This window comes from Nomascus leucogenys, chromosome 18 (assembly GCF_006542625.1).
Source record: "Nomascus leucogenys isolate Asia chromosome 18, Asia_NLE_v1, whole genome shotgun sequence".
In the NCBI taxonomy this organism is placed as follows: Eukaryota; Metazoa; Chordata; class Mammalia; order Primates; family Hylobatidae; genus Nomascus; species Nomascus leucogenys.
The window spans coordinates 101,775,481-101,794,661 of NC_044398.1; the positions used below are offsets into that span (position 1 = coordinate 101,775,481).

The following is a 19,181-nucleotide window of genomic DNA, read 5'->3' on the forward strand; positions in this document are numbered from 1 at the left end:
GGCGACAGCGTAAGACTTCATCTCAAAAAAATAATAATAAATAAATAAATAAATAATTAAATAATAATAAAGCCATAGCTGCTGGCGCCGCTTCCTGACCAATTTGTTCCTTGGCGACAGCGAACAGTGGTGAGTCCGGAGCAGCAGCGTGCAGATCAGCGATCCACAGCACCTACCACCACATCTTCCTCAAAGAGCTAATTTTTGTATTTTTAGTAGAGATGGGGTTTCACGATATTGGTCAGGCTGGTCTTGAACTCCTGACCTTGTGATCCATCCACCTCAGCCTCCCAAAGTGCTGGGATTACAGGCGTGAGCCACCGCGCCCGGCCTAATTTTTGTATTTTTAATGGAGATGGGCATTTGCCATGTTGGCCAGGCTGGTCTTGAACTCCTGACCTCAGGTGATCCTCCCACCTCGGCCTCCCAAAGTGCTGAGATTACAGGCGTGAGCCACCGCGCTCAGCCTCAGAGTCCCTCCTTAAAGGTACAGCACAGGCTCGGGAGGCTGAGGCAGGAGAACTGCTTGAACCCAGGAGGCGGAGGTTGCAGTGAGCCGAGATCATGCCACTGCACTGCAGCCTGGGTGACAGTGAGACTCCATCTCTGAATAAATAAATAAATAAGGCACAGCCCACATCGAGGAGTGAGAACTTGCCTTCTTTGGCAGTGGGCATCCTGGAGGAAGGGCAGAGGCCTGGGGAAGGAAGAGCCCAAGCCACATGTGCCCGGTGCTTTTCTTGTGCCTGTTCCTATTTCTTCCTAAGAGCCGGATAAGCCGACCCTCTGGCAGGTGCAGGAGCCTTTGGACCAGGCTGGGCTGGAGACAGGCAGGGTGGATGGGACCAGTTGCCCCAGCCCCTTCCCACCCAATGGGCCAAAGCCAGGAGCCCCCACCCCAACTGGGCCCAACGGCTTCCTCGGACCAGGTGGTGCCTGGGGATCTCAGGCTGCGTCTCCTGAGCAGGTGCTTCAGGACACGCCCAGACCCAGAATGAGGGTTGGCTGGGGATGGATCCCAAACCCAGCACTGCCGGGCCCCTGCCTCCTGGAGCTGGCTCAAACCGGCTCCAGCCAGTCCGAACCAGTGCAAGGCCCTCCCACCTGACAACTTGTCGTCATGGTAATCATGAGGAAGGCTTCCCATCAGCGGCTCCCAGTGAGTGATGGCGGGGCCTGGCCTCAGGCCCGGGAAGGTGAGGGGACCTGGGGACCAGCAGCCTGCATTCCTGGGGGCAGTGGCCAGCATGGTGGCCAAGTCTCCTAGCCTCCTCCGGCCCAGCCAGACCCAAGTCCCAAGGGACCTGAGAGACAAAGGGCACCTGTGGCCAGCCTGACCGCCAAAGCCAAGGGAGGGCTCCCCCGACTCCAGCTCAGGCCAGGCTAGCCCGTCCCACAGGGGGCTGGGGTCCCTGCACCTGTGCACCAGACTCCTACCTGGTGGCTCTAGCCAGCCCTGGATGGGCCCTGTGATGAGAACTCTCTGGACACCTGGGGTCCCTGCTCCCCAAGGAGGTCCCCTGCCAGGGGCAGCAAAAGCAGCCTCGAGTCCCAGGGAGGAGACCCCTAGAACAGGCCAGGGAGGTGCAGGCAAAGAGACCCCGAGGCTGGGAGTCACCTTGACTAGAGGGGATGTCACCCGGAGGGGCGGACGAGGGGCTGGAGGCAGGATCAGAACAAAGCCCTGGGGGGTAAGGCTGGGCCTTGAGGTTGGGGGGCCGCCATGTGGCCTCAGTGGGCTCCCACCCCCACAGCCCAGGGGAGCCAGGGACAGGGCAGGAAAGGACACACCCGGCAGGCCGCAGTCTGTGCAAATGCTTTAATTGGTGGATGCTTACATACAGTGGTTAATCCATTGCCCACAATTCTTCACTAATTCCGAGGCACCTCATGCCGGGAACGCACTTTTCCTTCCACTAAACAAAGGTGACCGCGTTTCAGAGCTCTCCTCTTACAAGGTTCACGTCCTTCGTGAGGCCGAGGACTATAGTACTACAAAAGGAACATTTCGTTAGCTGAAGTCACTACGATTGGCTAGAAACATCCGTTACTTCAGAATACGTTAACTACAAAATATATTGAATTTCCATATGTATTAACCATACAGGTGTAACTATTACTAAATGTAGTTCAGTCATTACAAAATAAGACATTCTGGGAGCGGGCTACAAATATTCAAACCAGCTGAATTCCCCAGGTAAGGCCCCCTGTGTTATAAACAAACCACAAACATCAGACTTCAGACAGATCTCAGTGACTGCAGGGTGCGTAGCCGGAAAAGCCAAGGCACTGGCACCGCAGAGTCGCTGGGGGGGAGGGCGGGGGGCATTGCCGGCTCCGGGGGTCTTTGGAAGTCACCTCTAACTTCTATTCGCAGGCAACAAGGCACTGCCGGCTCCGGGCGGCCTTTGGAAGTCACCTTTAACTTCGATTCCCAGCCAACAGCGGCTGGGGTCCCACACAGACCCGAAGGGTGCCAAGCTCCCCTTCCCAGGGCCCTGGGCCGCCCTGCCTGCATTCTTTGCTCCTTTGGGGAGCACCCGCTCTGCCCCCTCGGGACCCTGCACTTGGGCCACGGGGACCCAGCTCCAGCCGCCAGGGTGTGCCAGGGCAGCAGGGCCAGCTCCAGCCCCAAGGCTTGAAACGAAACTGAGGGCCAAGCTCGCTAGGATGGGGAGACTGGGTTGGGGGTCGGAGGTCGGAGGGCTGGGAGTACCGGGGCTGGGAGTGCCTGGCTGTGTCCCCCAGGGCTTTCCATCTCTGTCCACTGCGCCTTCCTGCTGGGAGGTGACCGGCACCCAACTTCCCAGCCAGGCCACTTCCTGCAGTGGCTTGGCCACGGCTCAGGCAGCCCCAAGAGGCCTGGCTGGTCCAACCTTTGCAGAGGGCTCAGCGTCAGGGCGGCTTCTGAGGGGCACAGCCTCCCCAGGACAGACCACGCTCAGGCGGCGTCAGGACAAAGAATTCCAGACACAGGCTGCCCAGGGCCCTCCACCTGGCGCTAAGGGTCGGGGAAGCCCTGGAGGAGCCACGGCTGTGGGCTCTCCCGGAAAAAGCACCTGGCGTTTGCCAAGGGTGGTAGCAAGGCTGCCTCCCGAGGACACGAGGGACAGACACCTGAGGTGGCACCCTATGCACAGCGTGGCTCCATCCCCTTGACCTGGCCACTGAAGAGGGGCACCCCCGCCAGCAGGCTGCCTGGATGGAGTCCTCAGGCAGCCTCCAGCCCTGGTCTGGACCTGGCCTTGTGGCCCCCTGGTCTGGACCTGGCCTTGTGGCCCCCAAGACAGCCGGCACCGGTGCACCGCTGCCAAGGTCTCCACGCCAATCCTGACCTATGCAGATCTTAGCTGCCCAGCGCTCTACAGCCCGAAGATCCGGGAGCACAGAAACCTCAGCAGCACTTGGTGTACACAGCCCTGTTTACAAAGATCCAGGGCAAGACAGAGCCACGCAGCCTAGGAGCATCTGAAGCAGATGGGAGAGCCTGGTCCTGGCCCACAGTGGGGCTGCAGGCGGGTGCGGAGGGCCGGGCACGGGGAGGCTGCCTCCTCACACTTTCAATGATAATAATGCAACCAAAACCTTTATATAAACAGTTTATTTACTCTAAACAGCAACACAGACAAAACGCCATATAAACACAAAGGAAGTGGCGCAGAACCGAGATGCTGACCTGGGGTCTGAGGCTCAAAAGCAGCACAGCCCAGGTTCTAGAAGGTTCTAGAGAGGAGCGGCAGGAGGGAGGGTGCATTTCCATACAGCCAGCTGAGGCCAAGTGCAGCTCTGCACGGTGAGAAGCATGCCTGCATCCCAGAGCGAGGAACTCGCTCCTGGGGGACTTACCCAAGTATAAAAGTTTATCATTTTACAGCAGTTGAAATACTGACATCAATATTAAAATAAAAGCGAGTTTTACATAACAATCAAAAATACAAAAGACCGAAGGAAGAGACCCTGTATGGAAACGGGCAATTCAGCGAATCGAGACCGCGCACCCGCGGCGGCAATGGAAGATGGCGCCCGCCCAACCCCCCAGGTGACTAGTCATTGTACGGAGCAACTTTAGATTTGCAAAAATGTTGTAAACAAGTTCTTGCCAAACCAATCCCTTCCTTTTGACGATGCCACAAGGTCGCTGCTTATGAGGGCGCAAACTTCTTGGCTTGTGCTCGGACCCTTTTCTCGTACTCCACTCTGTTTTGGCTGAGGAGGTCAAAAGAGAAGAGACGCGTTAGAGGGCTCAGCAGCCTGGCCCTCACGCTCGCCCCGGAGCCGGCTCGGCAGACCAGGCTGCAGGACGGGACCTCCTGGGCAAGGGCAGTGTGGAGCTTGTCATAATAACAGAAGCAGGAAGCCTGGAGAAGCAGGGAGGCCTGCGTGGTGGGGAGCCCAGGCTGGCTCTGACGTGGCTGGGACTGACCTGTGGTCTGAGGGGGGGGCAGAAGGGCAGGGAGGAGAGGAACCCATGCTGGGTGGATGTGGCGTGCGAGGGGGACAGAGGGGCACCGCAGGGCTGCGAGGAGGGCTCAGGCCCTGGTGTTCGAGGGGGACAGAAGGGCCCCGCAGCGCTGCGAGGAGGGCTCAGGCCCCAGGGGGCCCACGCCAGGGGCCTGCAACATCATTGCCGGTGCCAAAAGTCTGGTCCTAACTAGTAATCAGCAGCTTCTCTTTTCTGTAGGTCTGGGGACAGTGCTAATAAACTGAAAACACTGACTGCTTGCTACTGTTTTTGTTAGTTCCCAAAAACAGACACAAACATCTGGAGGGTTTTTCCATGAGGCTCTCAGCCCCAGGGGCAAAGGTGTGGGAAGCCAGGCCTGGTTCAGAAGGGGCTGTGCCAGAGCTGGGCAGTGCACGGGCATCAGGGAACAGGTCTGGAGCTGGGCAGCGTGAGGCTCAGCCTGCAAACAGCTGCACAGGAGAGTGGCATGGCACACACTGCCCGGGCAAAACAGGTGAGCGGGAGGGCGGCCGAGGCTGCACCTAGGGACTGATGGGTCACAGGGGGCAGCGTGACCTTGAGGACGGGGGAACACCGTGACATTTATGGAAGTGCCTCCTGGGGTAGCAGTCCTGGCAGGCTCGCCAGGATTGGACCTGGTCTGAGACACTGAGCTTCACTCTACATGGTGCAGAGTGAAGGCCCAACAGCCCAGGACGGCAGCAGCGCAGGTGCCACCTCCACCCAGGCCAAAGGCCTGGACCGCAGCCCAGACCCCAGCGCCCTCCTTGGGCCACCAGCCAGCCCCAGGGCAGAGCAGCTCAGCTGGGTGGGCGTGGAAGGAACCAGAGGCGGTGGCCACAGGTCCCAGCTCTTCCTTGACCAAGCAGGGACCCTGAGAAAAGGCACCTGCCAGGGCAGGAACACGGTCCAAGTCCTCCAGGAAATCCAGGAAAAAGGATCTGAAACCCACAAACATGCTTCACAAAGGGTGCTTTTCAAGTGGATGGTTGTAGGAGAAAGAACGTTTACGTGCACGCAAGTGTACAGTGCAGCCCAGCAGACACCAAGCCCAGGAGACACGGGCGGAGTGACACGGGGGGAGTCACACGGGGCGGGGGACTGCCGCAGATGGGAGCCACAGCCCAGCTCTGGAGATGGTCGGCAACGGGGGTGCAGGCCAGACAGAGCTCACGCCCACACCATGCCGGGAATGGCAGACCATCTAAGGGCTAGGCAGGAAAACATTTGCCTTTTTTTTTTTTTCCTTTTTTGAGACAGAGTCTCACCCTGTCGCCCAGGTTGGAATGCAGTGGCGTGATCTCGCCTCACTGTAAGCTCCGCCTTCCGGGTTCACGCCATTCTCCTGCCTCAGCCTCCCAAGGAGCTGGGACTACAGGCGCCCGCCACCATGCCTGGCTAATTTTTTGTATTTTTACTAGAGATGGAGTTTCACCATGTTAGCCAGGATGGTCTTGATCTCATGACCTCATGATCTGCCCGCCTTGGCCTCCCAAAGTGCTGGGATTACAGGCATGAGCCACCACGCCCAGCGTGCTTTTTTTTTTTTTTTTTTTCCCTAGACAAGGTCTCGCTTTGTCACCCAGGCTGGATTGCAGTGCTGCAATCTGGCTCACTGCGGCATCAACCTCCTGGACTCCAGCAGTCCTCCCACCTCAGCCTCCCAAATAGCTGGGACTACAGGTGTGCACCACCATGCAGGGGAGCCAGGCTGAGCCTGGGGTGGCTGCTGTGATACTTGCTCCCTGCCTGGGGCCTCTGTGCCACCCTCAGCCACCAGGGAGGGCACCTTGCAGACACCCGGGCTGGGCCCGCATTCAGGGAGAAACACATCTCTCCAAAACCACGTGCTTTTTTTTTTTTTTTTTTTTTGAGATGGCATCCCGCTGTTGCCAGGCTGGAGAGCAGTGGCAGGATCTCAGCTCACTGCAACTTCCACTTCCTTGGTTCAAGTGATTCTCCTGCCTCAGCCTCCCGAGTAGCTGGGATTACAGGGGCCCACCACTATGCCCAACTAATTTTTTATATTTTTAGTAGGGACGGGGCTTCACCATGTTGGCCAGGCTGGTCTCGAACTCCTGACCGCATGATTTGCCCACCTCGGACTCCCAAAGTGCTGGCATTACAGGCGTGAGCCACCACGCCCGGCCAAAACCAGGTGCTTTTCCTCATGACCTGTGCGGGCTGGGCCTAGAGCAACCGGGACCCCTCAGCCTCCCCCCTCCTGACCAGGAGACACACCCTGGAGGCAGAGGGCCTCCGATGCCCACGGTGGCAGGGATGTGACGGGTGGCTTCAGGGTGAGCCTTCTGGGTCCCTGGCCACTGGGGCCCCCCAAGACCCCCTCAGAGGTGTGGGACCCGTGGGGAGATGGGGCTGGGTTTCTCAAAGCTGCAGGTGGAGCAGTGGGGGTCGGGGCCCCCAACCCACCTTCTTATGGACCTGCCCGGAGCAGCTGCAGAGGGAACAGGACAGGCAGGCGCGTGGCCTCTGCTCAGGGCAGGGTCCTCCCTGCTGTCCCCAGCACTGTTTGGCTGTCGTCTGCATCCTAACTCACACCAGACTCTCCTTGGTGCAGACAGTGACCCCACGCCCAAGGGACCCTTCTAGCCACAGCAGCACCTTACAGGGACAGGGAGAAGCCCAGGGCCTGTGTGACAGCATCACATCGCTGAGCCCTGCTGGGCTGGGCCCCCCCACAGGAGGAATCAAGTTGTAGAGGGGATGGGGACAAGCAGCAGGAGTGGTGCAGGAGGCTGGGGTCCACGGGAGGCTGAGCTGGTGGACAGGCCTCTCAGCATGGCCTCCTCTGGCACCCATGCCCAGGGTCCTTCCCCTCCTAGCTGGCCACAACTCACTGGGGCAGTGGCCCAAGACAGCCCCCATCACCTGGCCTGTTCCCTCCCTAGGACAGGGCTCCGGCGCCATCCATGCCCACCACAGACCGTGTGCAACGGTGCCTGCTGCCCACAGGGTTTATGCCCCCCGACCTTCCCCCTGGAGGCACGGACCCTGGTGGTCCCTAGGGTGAGCCTGTGTGCTCCACTCCCCTCCTGCCAGGCGGCCTTGGCTGGGATGGGGAGGAGGTGCCACCAGCGGGGCCAGGGCTGCTACTAACCAGTAAATCGTGTAGGCCTCTGCTTGAGCTGGGTCTTGGATATTTGGTTCATTTAGAAGTTCCTGTATTCCTAATAGGATCTGTGCCAGAGACAAAAACACAAGACGGGTATGAGCAGTTTGAAAGGGAGACACCGTGAGACTGGGCTTCAGCCATGGAGAATGACCACAGACCCACACGTCCGGAGGGGAGACTGAGGCAGCCCTGCCCATGCCGGCGGCGGAGGCCCCATACCTGTTTGATTGTGATGGCTGGCCTCCAGTCCTTGTCCTCCTCTAAGATGGACAGGCACACTGTCCCCGAAGGGTACACATTTGGGTGAAATAATGGTGGTTCGAATTTACCTGGAGGAAGAGGAAGGAAGGAAGCACTTTTTGGAGGCAGGCACTGTCCCAGAGTCACGTCTTTCCCCACGTCACCCTCCTCCCAACACTGGGGCCCCAGGTTGGTAGCCAGGTTATTTGGCCAAAAACTTTTCAAAAAAATTAAATTGTGGCCATGAGGAGACAAAAGGAAGACATATCCACCTTTGCACGCAGGGAACAGAGCCTTGGGGACACGGCCGCAGCCGAGACGAAGCTGTGTCTCCCGGGACAGAACTCCCGGCACAGCCAAGCAGTCTGGGAACACAGGCCCGAGGGTGGCCACTTAACCTGTGGCCCCCACATCCTTCCCAGCTGGGCCAGACTCAGGGGAGACGGGAGGAGCTGCAGGAGACGTCCAAGGACATAGGCAAGGCCCTTCCAGAGTCAGCTGTTCTGACGCAGACCCTCTGCTTCCAGGACACACGGGCTTTTAGGACCCTGTGTTCTTTCTTTATAAAAAAGCAGAAAAGTTTGCCACCATTAGCCCCACCAGGGACCGTCACAGTTGAATTCTAGGCTGTTTCCCATCTTTTACCTGGGTATCCGCCCTCTTCTCTCTCAATGCTACGGAAGGACACACAGTGCGGCATGTCTAGTGCAGCCGGAGGAATTATCAGAAAGCCAACGCGCCACGAACACCTACAGCTTCCCAGAACACTTGCTCCTACCGCCCACTGCACCTGCCCCGTAATCCCAACTCCAGCGTCCGCGGGCAGCTTCCTGAACTTCAGGTACCATGGAGACGCACAGGGCACACTCCCTGGGGAACGCGAGGACACCACTGCAGACCGTCCCACGCTGCGACCGTCCCACACGGCGGACCATCCCACACCGCAGGAGCTCGTGGGCGACACCAGCAGCTCCGTGGCAGCCCTGAGTGCGAACACTGGCGTGAGCGCGCTGCTGTGGAATGTGGGGTCACGGCGTCAGCCCTCAAGCCGTGCTGGTTCCAGGCTGCTCACGCAGGCTGAGTCGCTGGTGGATTCTAGCCACTGGGTGAGGTGCACGGCGGCCACTCTGTGGTGCTACGCTGCATCTCCTGGTGACCGCTGAGCGCCCCTTTCAGCCCGGGCTGCTTCCTGCCGACGGCTTCGGAGAAGCTCAAGTGACACGTCTTCCAGGGCTCTTCTGCCTGGGGCTTGACTTTTTGCTTTTTTGAGGTGGAGTTTCACCGTGTTGCCCAGGCTGGATCTCGGCTCACTGCGGCCTTCACCTCCCGGGGCTCAAGTGATTCTCCTGCCTCACCTTAGCCTCCAGAGTAACTGAGATGACAGGCACCCGCCATCAAGCTTGGCCAATTTTTCTATTTTATTAGAACCGGGGTTCCTCCATTGTTGGTCAGGCTGGTCTCAAACTCCTGACCTTAAGTGATTCACCTGCCTCGGCCTCCCAAAGTGCTGGGATCACAGGTGTGAGCCATCGCGCCAGGCCCGACTTTTGCTCTTCTAAGGGAATCTTTTGGCAAACACAAAAATTGCCTAATTTCAATTTAATCTGATTTCTCAATCTTGTTTCTTCCGCCAGTCACAACTTACCCACAGAAAGGCACAGATGCTGGACACCAGCACTGCCAGGCCCACCTGTCCCTCCCAAGGTAGATGCTGCCTCCTACTTCCTCACGGCCTCAGGCTTGGCCGCTCCCACGCTTCGCAGAAGGAACACAAACGGGGTGCCCTCCCGTCTGCACTGTCTGCCAGGCATCATGTGGCCTCTTCACTCTTCCCTACCTGTCATCCTAGGATGTCTGGGCTGTGGCAAATGGGGGTGACACCGGCACCCATCTGTGCCTCTGGTGGACACACGCGTGCGCGTCTGTGAATCTCGACTGACTCCAGTGAACAGCCAGGTCCTACAGCATGAGCTCGGCTTCCACTGGTGTGGCAGGCAGCGTCCAGGGAAAACGTTCAGAACATCCGCTCTCTCCAGCGGTGGCTGAGGCTCCTGCTGCCCCGCGCTGCGGCTCCGTCTGCTCCCCTGCGCGGTACGGCAGATCCCACTGGGGAGGCTTCCACTCTTTGGCAAAGCCAGGCATCCCTGCCGCATTTGCTGGCTGGGTGGAGGCCTTTCCTGTGAGGGACACGCTGGACCTCATGGCTGCCTTCTGATTCCCAGGAGCTCTTGGTAGATTCAGGGTGAGGGCTGAGGTATGTACATACACTGCAGTGTGCCCTCCTGCCTGGCGCCAACTGCAGTCTTTATGATAAAGAGAGAGTCTTAATTTCAACTCGGTCAACTCGTCAATCTCCCCCCGGCCAGCACTTCAGCGCATCCCTGGTGAAGAGATCCCTGCCTGCCCAGGGCTCATGGACACCATCCTGGGTCTTCCTCTCCGCGCTGTTCTGCTTGGGCACCACAATCCATCTGGAAGCTGCTTCTCTATGGTGGCAGGCAGAGCTCGTCTCTCCTGCTGGAATATCCCTCAGGGTGTCACAGCCCAAACCACCACACGCGCGGCCTCTGGACTCCTCGCTCTGTCCGCGGGTCTGCCTTCTTCTCAGCAATCCCGCAGTCTTCATCATCGCGTCCCGTGGCAGGTCTGGCAGGGGGTGGGCGGGTGTGCTGTGCACCCACGGAGCCTCAGCCTGGGGCTCGCCACCCCTACCGAGAAGCCAAGGCCTCCGCATTTCTGCATTTCCTGAGTCCGTGGGACAGTTTCCAACAAGATGTGTTGGACTCCAACTGGGATCACATGGAATCTGCAGACGAGCCTGGAGAGAAGGGCTGTCTGTACGTCATGTCTTCCCCTCCACACGCAGAGCAGAGCTCAGCTACCGCCCAGGCCGGCCTTGGTTTCCCTTGGAATAGTCTACAGTTTTCAGTACAGAGGTCCTGAACTAATCTTTTGTTGCATTTATTCCAACGTATTTCATGCTACCATAAATGGCAGTTTTAAAACCCTGCTCATTGAAATGATACAAAAGCAGATTTGTGTACCTCAATCTCTACTTCATTTTTATATTTATTATTTAGTTTTGTTTCCTTTACCATGTCCTGTGCTATTTTTTTTTTTTTTTTGAGACAGGGTCTTGCTCTGCTGCCCAGGCTGGAGTGCAATGGCGTGATCTTGGCTCACTGCACCTGCCTCCTGGGTTCAAGCGCTTCTCCTGCCCCAGCCTCCCAAGCAGCTGGGATTACAGGCACCCACGACCACACCTGCTAATTTCTGTATTTTTTTTTTCTAGTAGAGACAGGGTTTCACCATGTTGTGCAGGCTGCTCTTCACCTCAGGTGATCCTCCCACCTCGGCCTCTGAAAGTGCTGGGATTCCAGGCGTGAGCCACCGCGCCCAGCCTTGCACCTCAGTTTTACTGAGCTGTTGTCCTGGCGTTCCTCCCCACCTCTTCCGTTGTGACTTCTTTTTCTTGTCTTGCTGCATTTGCTTGGAATTCCAATAAACGGTTGAACAGAATCAATGAAAGCAGCTACTTTATCTCACTCTTATATTTTTCTTAATTAAAATAAGTCATCTCAAGTAATACCTGCTCATGGTTTAAAAAAAAAAATCAAACAGCAAAAGACAATCCAAAATGAAGCAAGTCTCGGCCAGGTGGTGCTGTCAGCAGTCCTCAAGCTCCTCTGGTCGCTGCCACTGTGGAAAACACTCGTGTGTCTTGACTGACAATCGCAGGGGAAGCTTTTACACACAGCTCTTGCCTCACCGTGGCCAGGCACTCTCTAGGTGCTGGGCACGTGTTGACGTGTAGAACTCACCACAGAAAGGCCCTGCCGATTGCCAGCTATGGGACGGCAGGGACGCGGCGGCCCTCTCCTCCCTTTCCCGAGTTTTGCTGAACTGAGATCATTAATTTAGCTGCAGGCTCGATTTCGAACCTGGCCTCAGCCCTTTCTTCTCGTGCCTTCTCTGCTGTTCACCTGCTCTATGCCTGCCCAGGCTGCAGACACAGCCACGGGAGGGAGAGACTGTGAGATCACAGGAAGAGCAGTAAGAAGGTGGAGCAAGATAGATCCTCAGGGTGAGACTCTGAGTGGTGGTCCTTCTGCACGTCCATCCTATCCAGGGCTGGGGTCCTGTGGGCACCAAATCCTCTGTCTTCATCGCCAGCAACCACTGAGGGTCCAGGCACTCCTAGCCCAGAGCTCCAGCCTGGATCTCACAGCCCCTCCCTCCACAGGACTCTGGGGCTTCCCAGCCAATTAGCTGGGATGAGAGACTAAAGTCTATTACATGCACTGCCCACCCCTGGAGCTGGAAACAGACTCGAATCTGCAGCCTGAGGAAGGGATCAGGGATCAAAGCCGACCTACGCATCTGTGACCTCCCTTCCTCCCAGCTCCGTGGATCGCCCGGACCAGGGCGCCACGGCCACAGCCAGGGGCCTCTTTGGAGAGGACTCCAATCCCCGCAGGAACAGGCCGACTTCCAGGACACTCAACAGTGAGTTACTTACATTTTGGTGGCGAAGATGGATAATCATCTTTGAAAAGCATCCGTAGTTTAAACAAGCCTCCTTCCCACGGAGTCTGTGGGGAAATAAACCGTGGTGAGATGGGCTGCTTGCCTGCCACAGGCTGGCCCAGGAGGAAGGGGCTTGCTTCTAGGACACAACCTCCAGGACTGCCAGGACAGCGGGGGCCAGAGGCCCGACAGAGGCGGCTCCCAAACCAGCCTGAAGCCTGGACCAGCTCCACCAAGGGGGCTGTGAGGACCTCTGCCACGCCCAGAGAGTGAGGCGCAAAGGCCCTCCTGGAAAGGAGAGGAGGAGACGGGGGTCGGGAGCTGGGCTGGGGGCGACGAGTGCCGCACACTGGGGCCGGCAGCACCAAGAGTACACCCGTGCCCTCGCCCCGGAGTGTTCTGCAAGCCCCTGCCCCAGGTCCCGCCTGGATGAGGCGCCTTTGCCACCCCACAACCCAACACCACTCCCGTCTTCCTTGGGGCCGCGCACCTGCCTCGCCGTAACGTGAAGGACAAGGGACGTTCTCAGCAGAGCCTCGGACAAGTGACAAATCCAAGCCACATCATGTCTCGGGCAAAGCTCATTCCTGCTGGGACTGCTCAGCTCAGGGGGACCGGAGCTGCTTTGAGTTTCAGAGCGAAACCCAGAGGCTGGCATGGGCCGGAGGGAACAAGGCCTTGGACAGGACCAACACCTCAGAGATCTCTCCTTCCTTTAGAGTCCACGAGCATGAACCTTATGTGCACGCTGGCCTGGAGTCCCTGGCCAAGCGCTTCATGTGAGCCGGGCAAAGAGGACAGGCACATGGGCCGCCCTGCTTGCCACAGACACACAGGGGGCCCCAAGCAGGCATCCTAGGTGGCTGCCGCCAGTCCCTGTGCCCCAGGAGGTTCTCCAGTAGGCGGTTTTACGCCGGGTTGACTCTCCTGCAAACCCAGCTCCCGCGGCCTGAGCCACACCTGGAAGAACACAGCAGAATCCCGGGTTCCAGCACACAAAGGCTACCCGCCCCTCGGGCCTGCTCCCAACACACACCAGAGCCCCTTCCCCTCTGCCACAGCTCAGCCCTGTGCCCAGCCAGGCCCAGCCTGCTTCCTTCTCAACCAAAAATGCCCTCGGTAGGGACACAGCTGTCACCCCAACCTTGCCAGCACCACCTTCTGAGCTCAAGTCCTCACGGGGCGGGGGCCAGGCCACAGCTGGGGATGTGACCTGTTGACCGCAGCCTGTGACGAGGGTGGTCGTCACGGACGGCAGGGATCTCAGCAGAGTTTCCCCGTGGCACTGCCGCACGCATCTGCTGAGCCCCGACAGGCAGGAGGCCAGCAGCGCCCCTTACCCCTTTCTTTCCTGGAATGGCGCACTCCCAGTTCATGAGGTTCATCGTGCCATCGGGATTTTTTGTTGGGACAGCCACGAAACCCTGAGAGAAAAGAAAATAACCACAAAAGCACATCAGCGTGGCGGCATCCAGTTTGACCAAAACCACCAAGAACGGGCCTGCGAGCCCCACCAGCCCGGCCCAGGCACGCGACCAGCTCCCTCCCAGCAGGGAGGGCGTGGTTTCAGCCAAGGGCAGCGCCGCGCACAGAAACGAAGCCCTCCTTACAAACGGATGGTCCTTCCTCCACGCTTTCCTCTCCTGGGCGAGTCTGCTGAGGGCGATGCCCGACATGTTCAGAGTCCCTGGAACACAGGAGGCAGAGCACAGGGTCAGGAGAGGTGAGCAGGCTCCTGCCACCCCAGCACGCACACAAGGACCGCAGCAGGCACTCTCTCCTCTTGCAAGCCGCCGTCTGACCCCGGGGGTCTACCAGGGGCGGCCCCGTGAGCGACGCCAGATCACCAGGAGGCCATGGCCCCCACCCAGCCCCGCTCTGCGACACATGCTGTGGCTTCTGCTCCACGGCGAGGAGACAGATGTTCAGAGGCTGGGCCGCTGCGGCTGGGCGGTAGCTGCCACCCTGCGGTGGCTGACGTGGCAGGGTCCTCACCGTACCATCAGGTGGGGACTAGGCAGGGCTGGGGCTCCAGATGGATGTGGGGTGCTGGGTCCCTGCCTTAGTATCAGGCGCACAGAAGTGAGACTCAGGCTGGGCCAGGGGACACCTGTTATTTTCTTTTCTTTTCTTTTTTTTTTTTTTTTTTTTGAGACAGGGTCTCATTCTATTGCTCAGGCTGGAGTGCAGTGGCGTGATCTCGGCTCACTGCAACCTTCGCCTCCCGAGTTCAAGTAATTGTCCTGCCTCAGTCTCCTGAGTAGCTGGGACCACAGGCGTGCGCCACGATGCCCAACTAATTTTTGTATTTTTAGTAGAGATGGGGTTTCACCATGTTAAAGACAGAGCAGAACAAGTACCACAGGGCAGAGGCTCAGCCTGAGAGAGCAGCCCTCCACGGGGCCACCCTTCCCAGACCTTGCAGCCACTACCATGTCCCTGTGGCTTCAGGGGACAGATGGGTCCTGCAGGGCAGGGCAGGAGCATGGGGTAGGGAACCAGGTCCCTGATCAGAGGCAGCAGCACACACGCCAGATTCCAGCTCCACACATCTGCACGGGACCTCGGGGGCTTGGCACCTTCGCCTTTGGGTTCTCTGCTGGAGCCTGTCGGCCAGCACTGTCACTGGGAATACCAGACAGACAGGGCCAGCAGCCTCAGTGCCACCCTCAACTGTCACCCTACTGGTGGCCACCTTTACCCATGAAAAACAGCATTCAGGGTACAAAACTTGCCCAAGAATTCAAACCTAAGTGTGTGCTGGTTTTCAAAGTCCATGGGAACACTGAAGCTACCCCCAAGTCTGATATCTCAACACCAAACAAGGGTCACCTCTACAAAGCTCGGGGACTGAGCTAGTTCTTCTAAGCCGTGGGGGGCCGTCCCTACTACGGCTTGGGCTGTCCTAGAATAGCCACAAGGGCCCTGGTGACCTGGATGGTGCCCGCACCTGTGGAGGCCCACGAACCTCACACACCTCACAGCTGCAGGAAGGGGCCAGGTCAGCAGCTCCACGTGCGTCGGAGCCGCCGCAGCCTCACCTGGCACTCGTTAGGGAGACAAGGCCCAGTCCCCAGCAGACGCACGAGAGAGGAGCTCTGAGAGGCCCGCACTCAGGTTCTGGGCGGCACGACGACTTCCCGAGTCAGCAAAGCACAAATCGGGGGTGGGGTTGGGATCAAAGAAGCCCAGGCAGGTCCAGTGTCGCCAGGGCACCAGGCTTCTGAGGCTGCTACAGCCGCCTGCCCTGCAGGTGGATTTGCCTCCTTTTCACCAAACACGGATCCTCAGGGCAGCCTAAGAAAAAGCAGGCAAAGGAACCTGGGTCCTCCAGTCAGCAGGCGCTAGCGTCACAGCGAGAGGGTGACAGGGGCCACCCGGGCACTGGCCTCCAGGTTCACGACTAAGTCCAAGACAGGCAGCCTGGGCTGGAGGCAGCCCCAGACCGGGCCCCACCGGGATGTCCTTCCCCACGCCCTCCTCACGGCGATGCAGAGGAGCCCACAGGCCGCCTGCCCTCTGGACCGTTTGCCCTTCCCCATGCCCTCCTCTAAGTGGGGTCGGGGGTGGGGGGGAAGCCAGGGGCCAGACAGGGAGACGGGGGGTGGGGGGGAGGGCACAGCTGGGCCGAGCTGGGGGCAGGCAGGGTTCGAGCCCACAGCGGAGTGGAGCGCCCGCCAACCACGGTTTCAAGGCTCTCTCCGTGCCGGGCTGGGCTCTGAAACTCCACGTTTCTCCACCCTCCACTTCCACGTGGAGCAGCCCAGCTGCGACTTGAGGACTCACAGCTCTCGCTTCCCCAGCCCCAGGGTGGGCTCCCTGAGTGGCCGCAGCCTGTGCCCAGTGCAGTGCAAAGCAGCCTGGCGAGTGGCCGTTTCCAGGAGGCACGACCTCCCAGGTGCCTGGGGTCTGAGCGAGGCCAGGAATCAGGCAGGTCTCTGAAGCCCCAGGCCAGTGCTCCAGACACTGAAGGACCATGGGCAACGCTATCCTCACAGCCAGGCAAGGCCAGGCCGCAGAGAGGCCAGCCAGGCCTGGGACCCTGCCACAGGCAGCTCTCCTGCTGAGGACTGGACAGAGCCGCCTAGAGGCCCCCGTCCCAGCACCTAGCTATTGCTGTCTCAGGTGTGAGAAGTCGTGAGGGGTGGTCCTGCAAGACCTCCTGCCAAGGCCTGGCTGCTGCTGCTGTGTCCCCTGCCCCAAAGTACTCAGCACCACGGGGTGGTCTCACAGGCACTGCACTGTCAGGGTAAGGAGCCACAAGTGCACATCCACCCCGTCCCAGACAGAAGCCAGGCCCCTCCCCCTGCACCCCCTCCTACTGGCCTTCTGGAGAAAGTGGCCAATCTGTTACAATGTAATCACAACACAGACCAAGCATTCAAAATTCCGCTGAAAATCGAATCTGCCCTTCCAAATTCACAGATAGGCACTTAGTGAACGGCTAGTAGTTACTAGACGCTTCAGAGCAAGAAACTTTTATGATGCAAAGACAAAACAACCCTCATCTATTAAAGCCAGGCAAGGCCCAGGCACTGCAGCAACGGGGACAGGGCCGGGCACTCCAGGAACGGCCCGAAAGTCTGCCTTCTGTCCTCCTGCTGGGCGCCCGCAACCGGCTGAGCTTCAGCTTCTCGGATCACCGCCTTGCTCTGCTGGTTGACAGCACCGACTTCAGAGCAACTTCCTGGCTGAAGGTGAGCAAAGCACTCACCTCCCACAACTCCACCGCACTCATCTCCACAACGGGTGGTCGCCACGACAGGCTGGCACAAGAAGCCTTTAAAGGCCCTCCTGCACCCAAATGCAAACTCTCCCAGGCTTAGGGAGGTATTCCCTTCTGCAAGACCCAAGCACCTGCAGTCGGGAGACGCTCACCTGGCCACACCTGATCTGCCCCAGGCCCCGAGGATGTTTCTGAAGCAAGACCCCAAACCCTGAGACACCACACAAGCGCACACCAGCGACCACCCAGTGGCCTAGGGAAGGGACCTCTCTGAATGAGCAATCGGCAAACTTAGGATCCGTCCCGTCTTCCGTTGCATAGATTCTCTACCCAAAGGCAACGTTTCTTGAAGAGCGAGAAACATTTGAGGTAGGTCCTATAAAAGGAAACAAACCGAACTCCCCAAAGACAGGCACTTTCCAAACAGAGAAACTAAGCGTAACTTCCAATTATACAAACGAAACCACTTCATTCCGCGATTCAAGCGTGACTACAGGCCACGATCACAGGCCCAACTAATCATTCCCTTACATTCCTCCTACGCACGTTAACTACCAGAACCAACTACTATTCAACCGATAAAAAGAGATACCCAAAACAGAATAAAACTCCCCCTCCAGCGAGGCGCTCACGTTCAGGGCCCCAGCAAGCGCCAGCGGAGCATCTTCAGAGGCACAAGAAAACTTAGACTTGTTTTGGTTTTAAGGCACCGAAAACAAGCCCGCTCGCCGGCCCCCACCCCCGCGAGCCAGCGATGTTGCAATCCAACACTCTCCCCCCGCGGCCCATCCTCTCAGTCCGCGGGGCGACCGTGACCCCGGAAGCCGCTCCCCGCGCAGAAGGAAGGCGCGGCCTCGCGGGGCCCCGGCTGCAGGTGGCTGCCCCAGCCCCGCGCCAAGCGCACCTCGGGGGCGAAGTGGGGGAGCCCCGGCCCCGAAGGCCTGCGGCGACCCGAGCGGCGCCAGAAACGCGGACCGGGCCGGCGCCGAGCGCGGGGCCTCTCGGGCTCCCCGGGAAGCTCGGCCGCGGCGCGGGGCCCGGCTCGGCGGGGCGGGGCGCGGGGCAGTCGGGGGCCCGGGCCCGACAGGAGTAGAGGCCTCGGCCCGACCCCCGCCCCGCGGCCCCGGCCCGGCCCCCGCACGCGCTCACCTCGGGCGGCCGCGGCCCCGGCGAGCGTAGCGGACAGGTGGAGGACCGAGCCGGGCGGCGGCGGCGGCGCTTCCCTTTGTCTCGGGACTTCCCTCCGGAGCCCGCTCCGCGCGCAGCCAGAGCAGCTCCGAGGACCCTGGCGCGGGCGGGGCGCGCGGGGCGGGGCCTGGCGCGGGGCTGCCCTCTGCCCGCCTGCCTCGCTCGCCGCTGCCGCCGCCCGGCCCCGAGCGCCGCCCGCGCCGCCGCGCGCCCCCCGTTGCCCGCGCCCCGCCGCCGCGCGCCCGCGCCCCGGGTCTGCCCCAGGAGCCCGGCCGGGGGGCGACTTTCTAGTCAGGCAGCGCCCTGGACACCTACGCCCTTAAAGGAGCCGCGTCCCCGATGTGAGGGAGCGTCTGTAAACTCTCCTTCGGGGTGCCCGCGTCCACCCGAGGACTCGCCGGCAAGCAGCGGGGGAAAAAGGAGGCCGAGATCTCCAAAGGATCCCCGGATGCCTGGCGGTCACCTCTCCAGCCACAGGTCCCGGAGGTTTCCTTGGGATCAGGGCCTGGGGCCGGGGGCCAAAGACCACTGAGGCCTAAGGATCCTCTGAAGCGTCGCAGGACGGTGACGCTCCCGCGAGTTCAGCGCCCTGTGAAACCCCTTGCAATTGGCCAGTTCGGGGCGGTAGGCGGGGAGACCTTCTCATCCGCCCAATGAGCTGACCCCGTACAAAAGGCCGAATGCGAGCATGACCGACGGGAGGAGAAGTGTGGATGCTCCCTAATCCGGGGGCTGGCCCTGGGCGGGGGCGCGGGCGGGTCGTGGGGACTGAGGGCAGTGGGGGCGGGGCGGGGGCGGGGGCGGGGCGAGCCCGTGGGGGAGGGGCGCTTCCGGACCCCCCGCCGCCCGCCCACGCAACACCCGGGACCGGGTCGGGAGGCCCCCAGACCCGCAGCGCGCGG

The 19,181-nt window shown here is 59.9% G+C and overlaps 1 protein-coding gene across 7 annotated transcripts; it reads right to left on the minus strand.

Moving 5' to 3' along the window:
• Nucleotides 1–3,583: 3,583 nt before the first annotated feature.
• Nucleotides 3,584–18,843, minus strand: UBE2I (ubiquitin conjugating enzyme E2 I). 7 transcript variants are annotated; one of them, XM_030798766.1, is made up of 7 exons: nt 18,241–18,372; nt 13,976–14,052; nt 13,706–13,789; nt 12,358–12,430; nt 7,818–7,927; nt 7,605–7,663; nt 3,584–3,982 (listed from the first exon to the last, which is right to left on the minus strand). In XM_030798766.1, exons 2-7 carry the CDS (start codon nt 14,039–14,041, stop codon nt 3,916–3,918), a joined length of 459 nt encoding a protein of 152 aa, XP_030654626.1. In that variant the 5' UTR covers nt 14,042–14,052; nt 18,241–18,372; the 3' UTR covers nt 3,584–3,915. The 7 variants fall into 7 exon arrangements, with proteins under 7 accessions (XP_030654626.1, XP_030654625.1, XP_030654628.1 ...); XM_030798765.1 differs by lacking the exon at nt 18,241–18,372 and adding an exon at nt 18,595–18,843 and having other exon boundaries at nt 3,585–4,206; nt 7,584–7,663; XM_030798768.1 differs by having other exon boundaries at nt 3,585–4,206; nt 7,584–7,663; nt 18,241–18,383.
• Between the last annotated feature and the right edge of the window lie 338 nt (nt 18,844–19,181).

Bases quoted from the DNA above. Each gene is read 5' to 3' on its own strand.
- UBE2I (XM_030798763.1), bottom strand. From the start codon at position 14,041: ATGTCGGGCATCGCCCTCAGCAGACTCGCCCAGGAGAGGAAAGCGTGG. The intron at 12,431-13,705 runs GTAAGGGGCGCT...ATTTCCCCACAG, and splicing joins CCATTCCAGGAAAGAAAGGG to ACTCCGTGGGAAGGAGGCTT. The intron at 7,664-7,817 runs GTATGGGGCCTC...TCTCTGGCACAG, and splicing joins CAGCCATCACAATCAAACAG to ATCCTATTAGGAATACAGGA.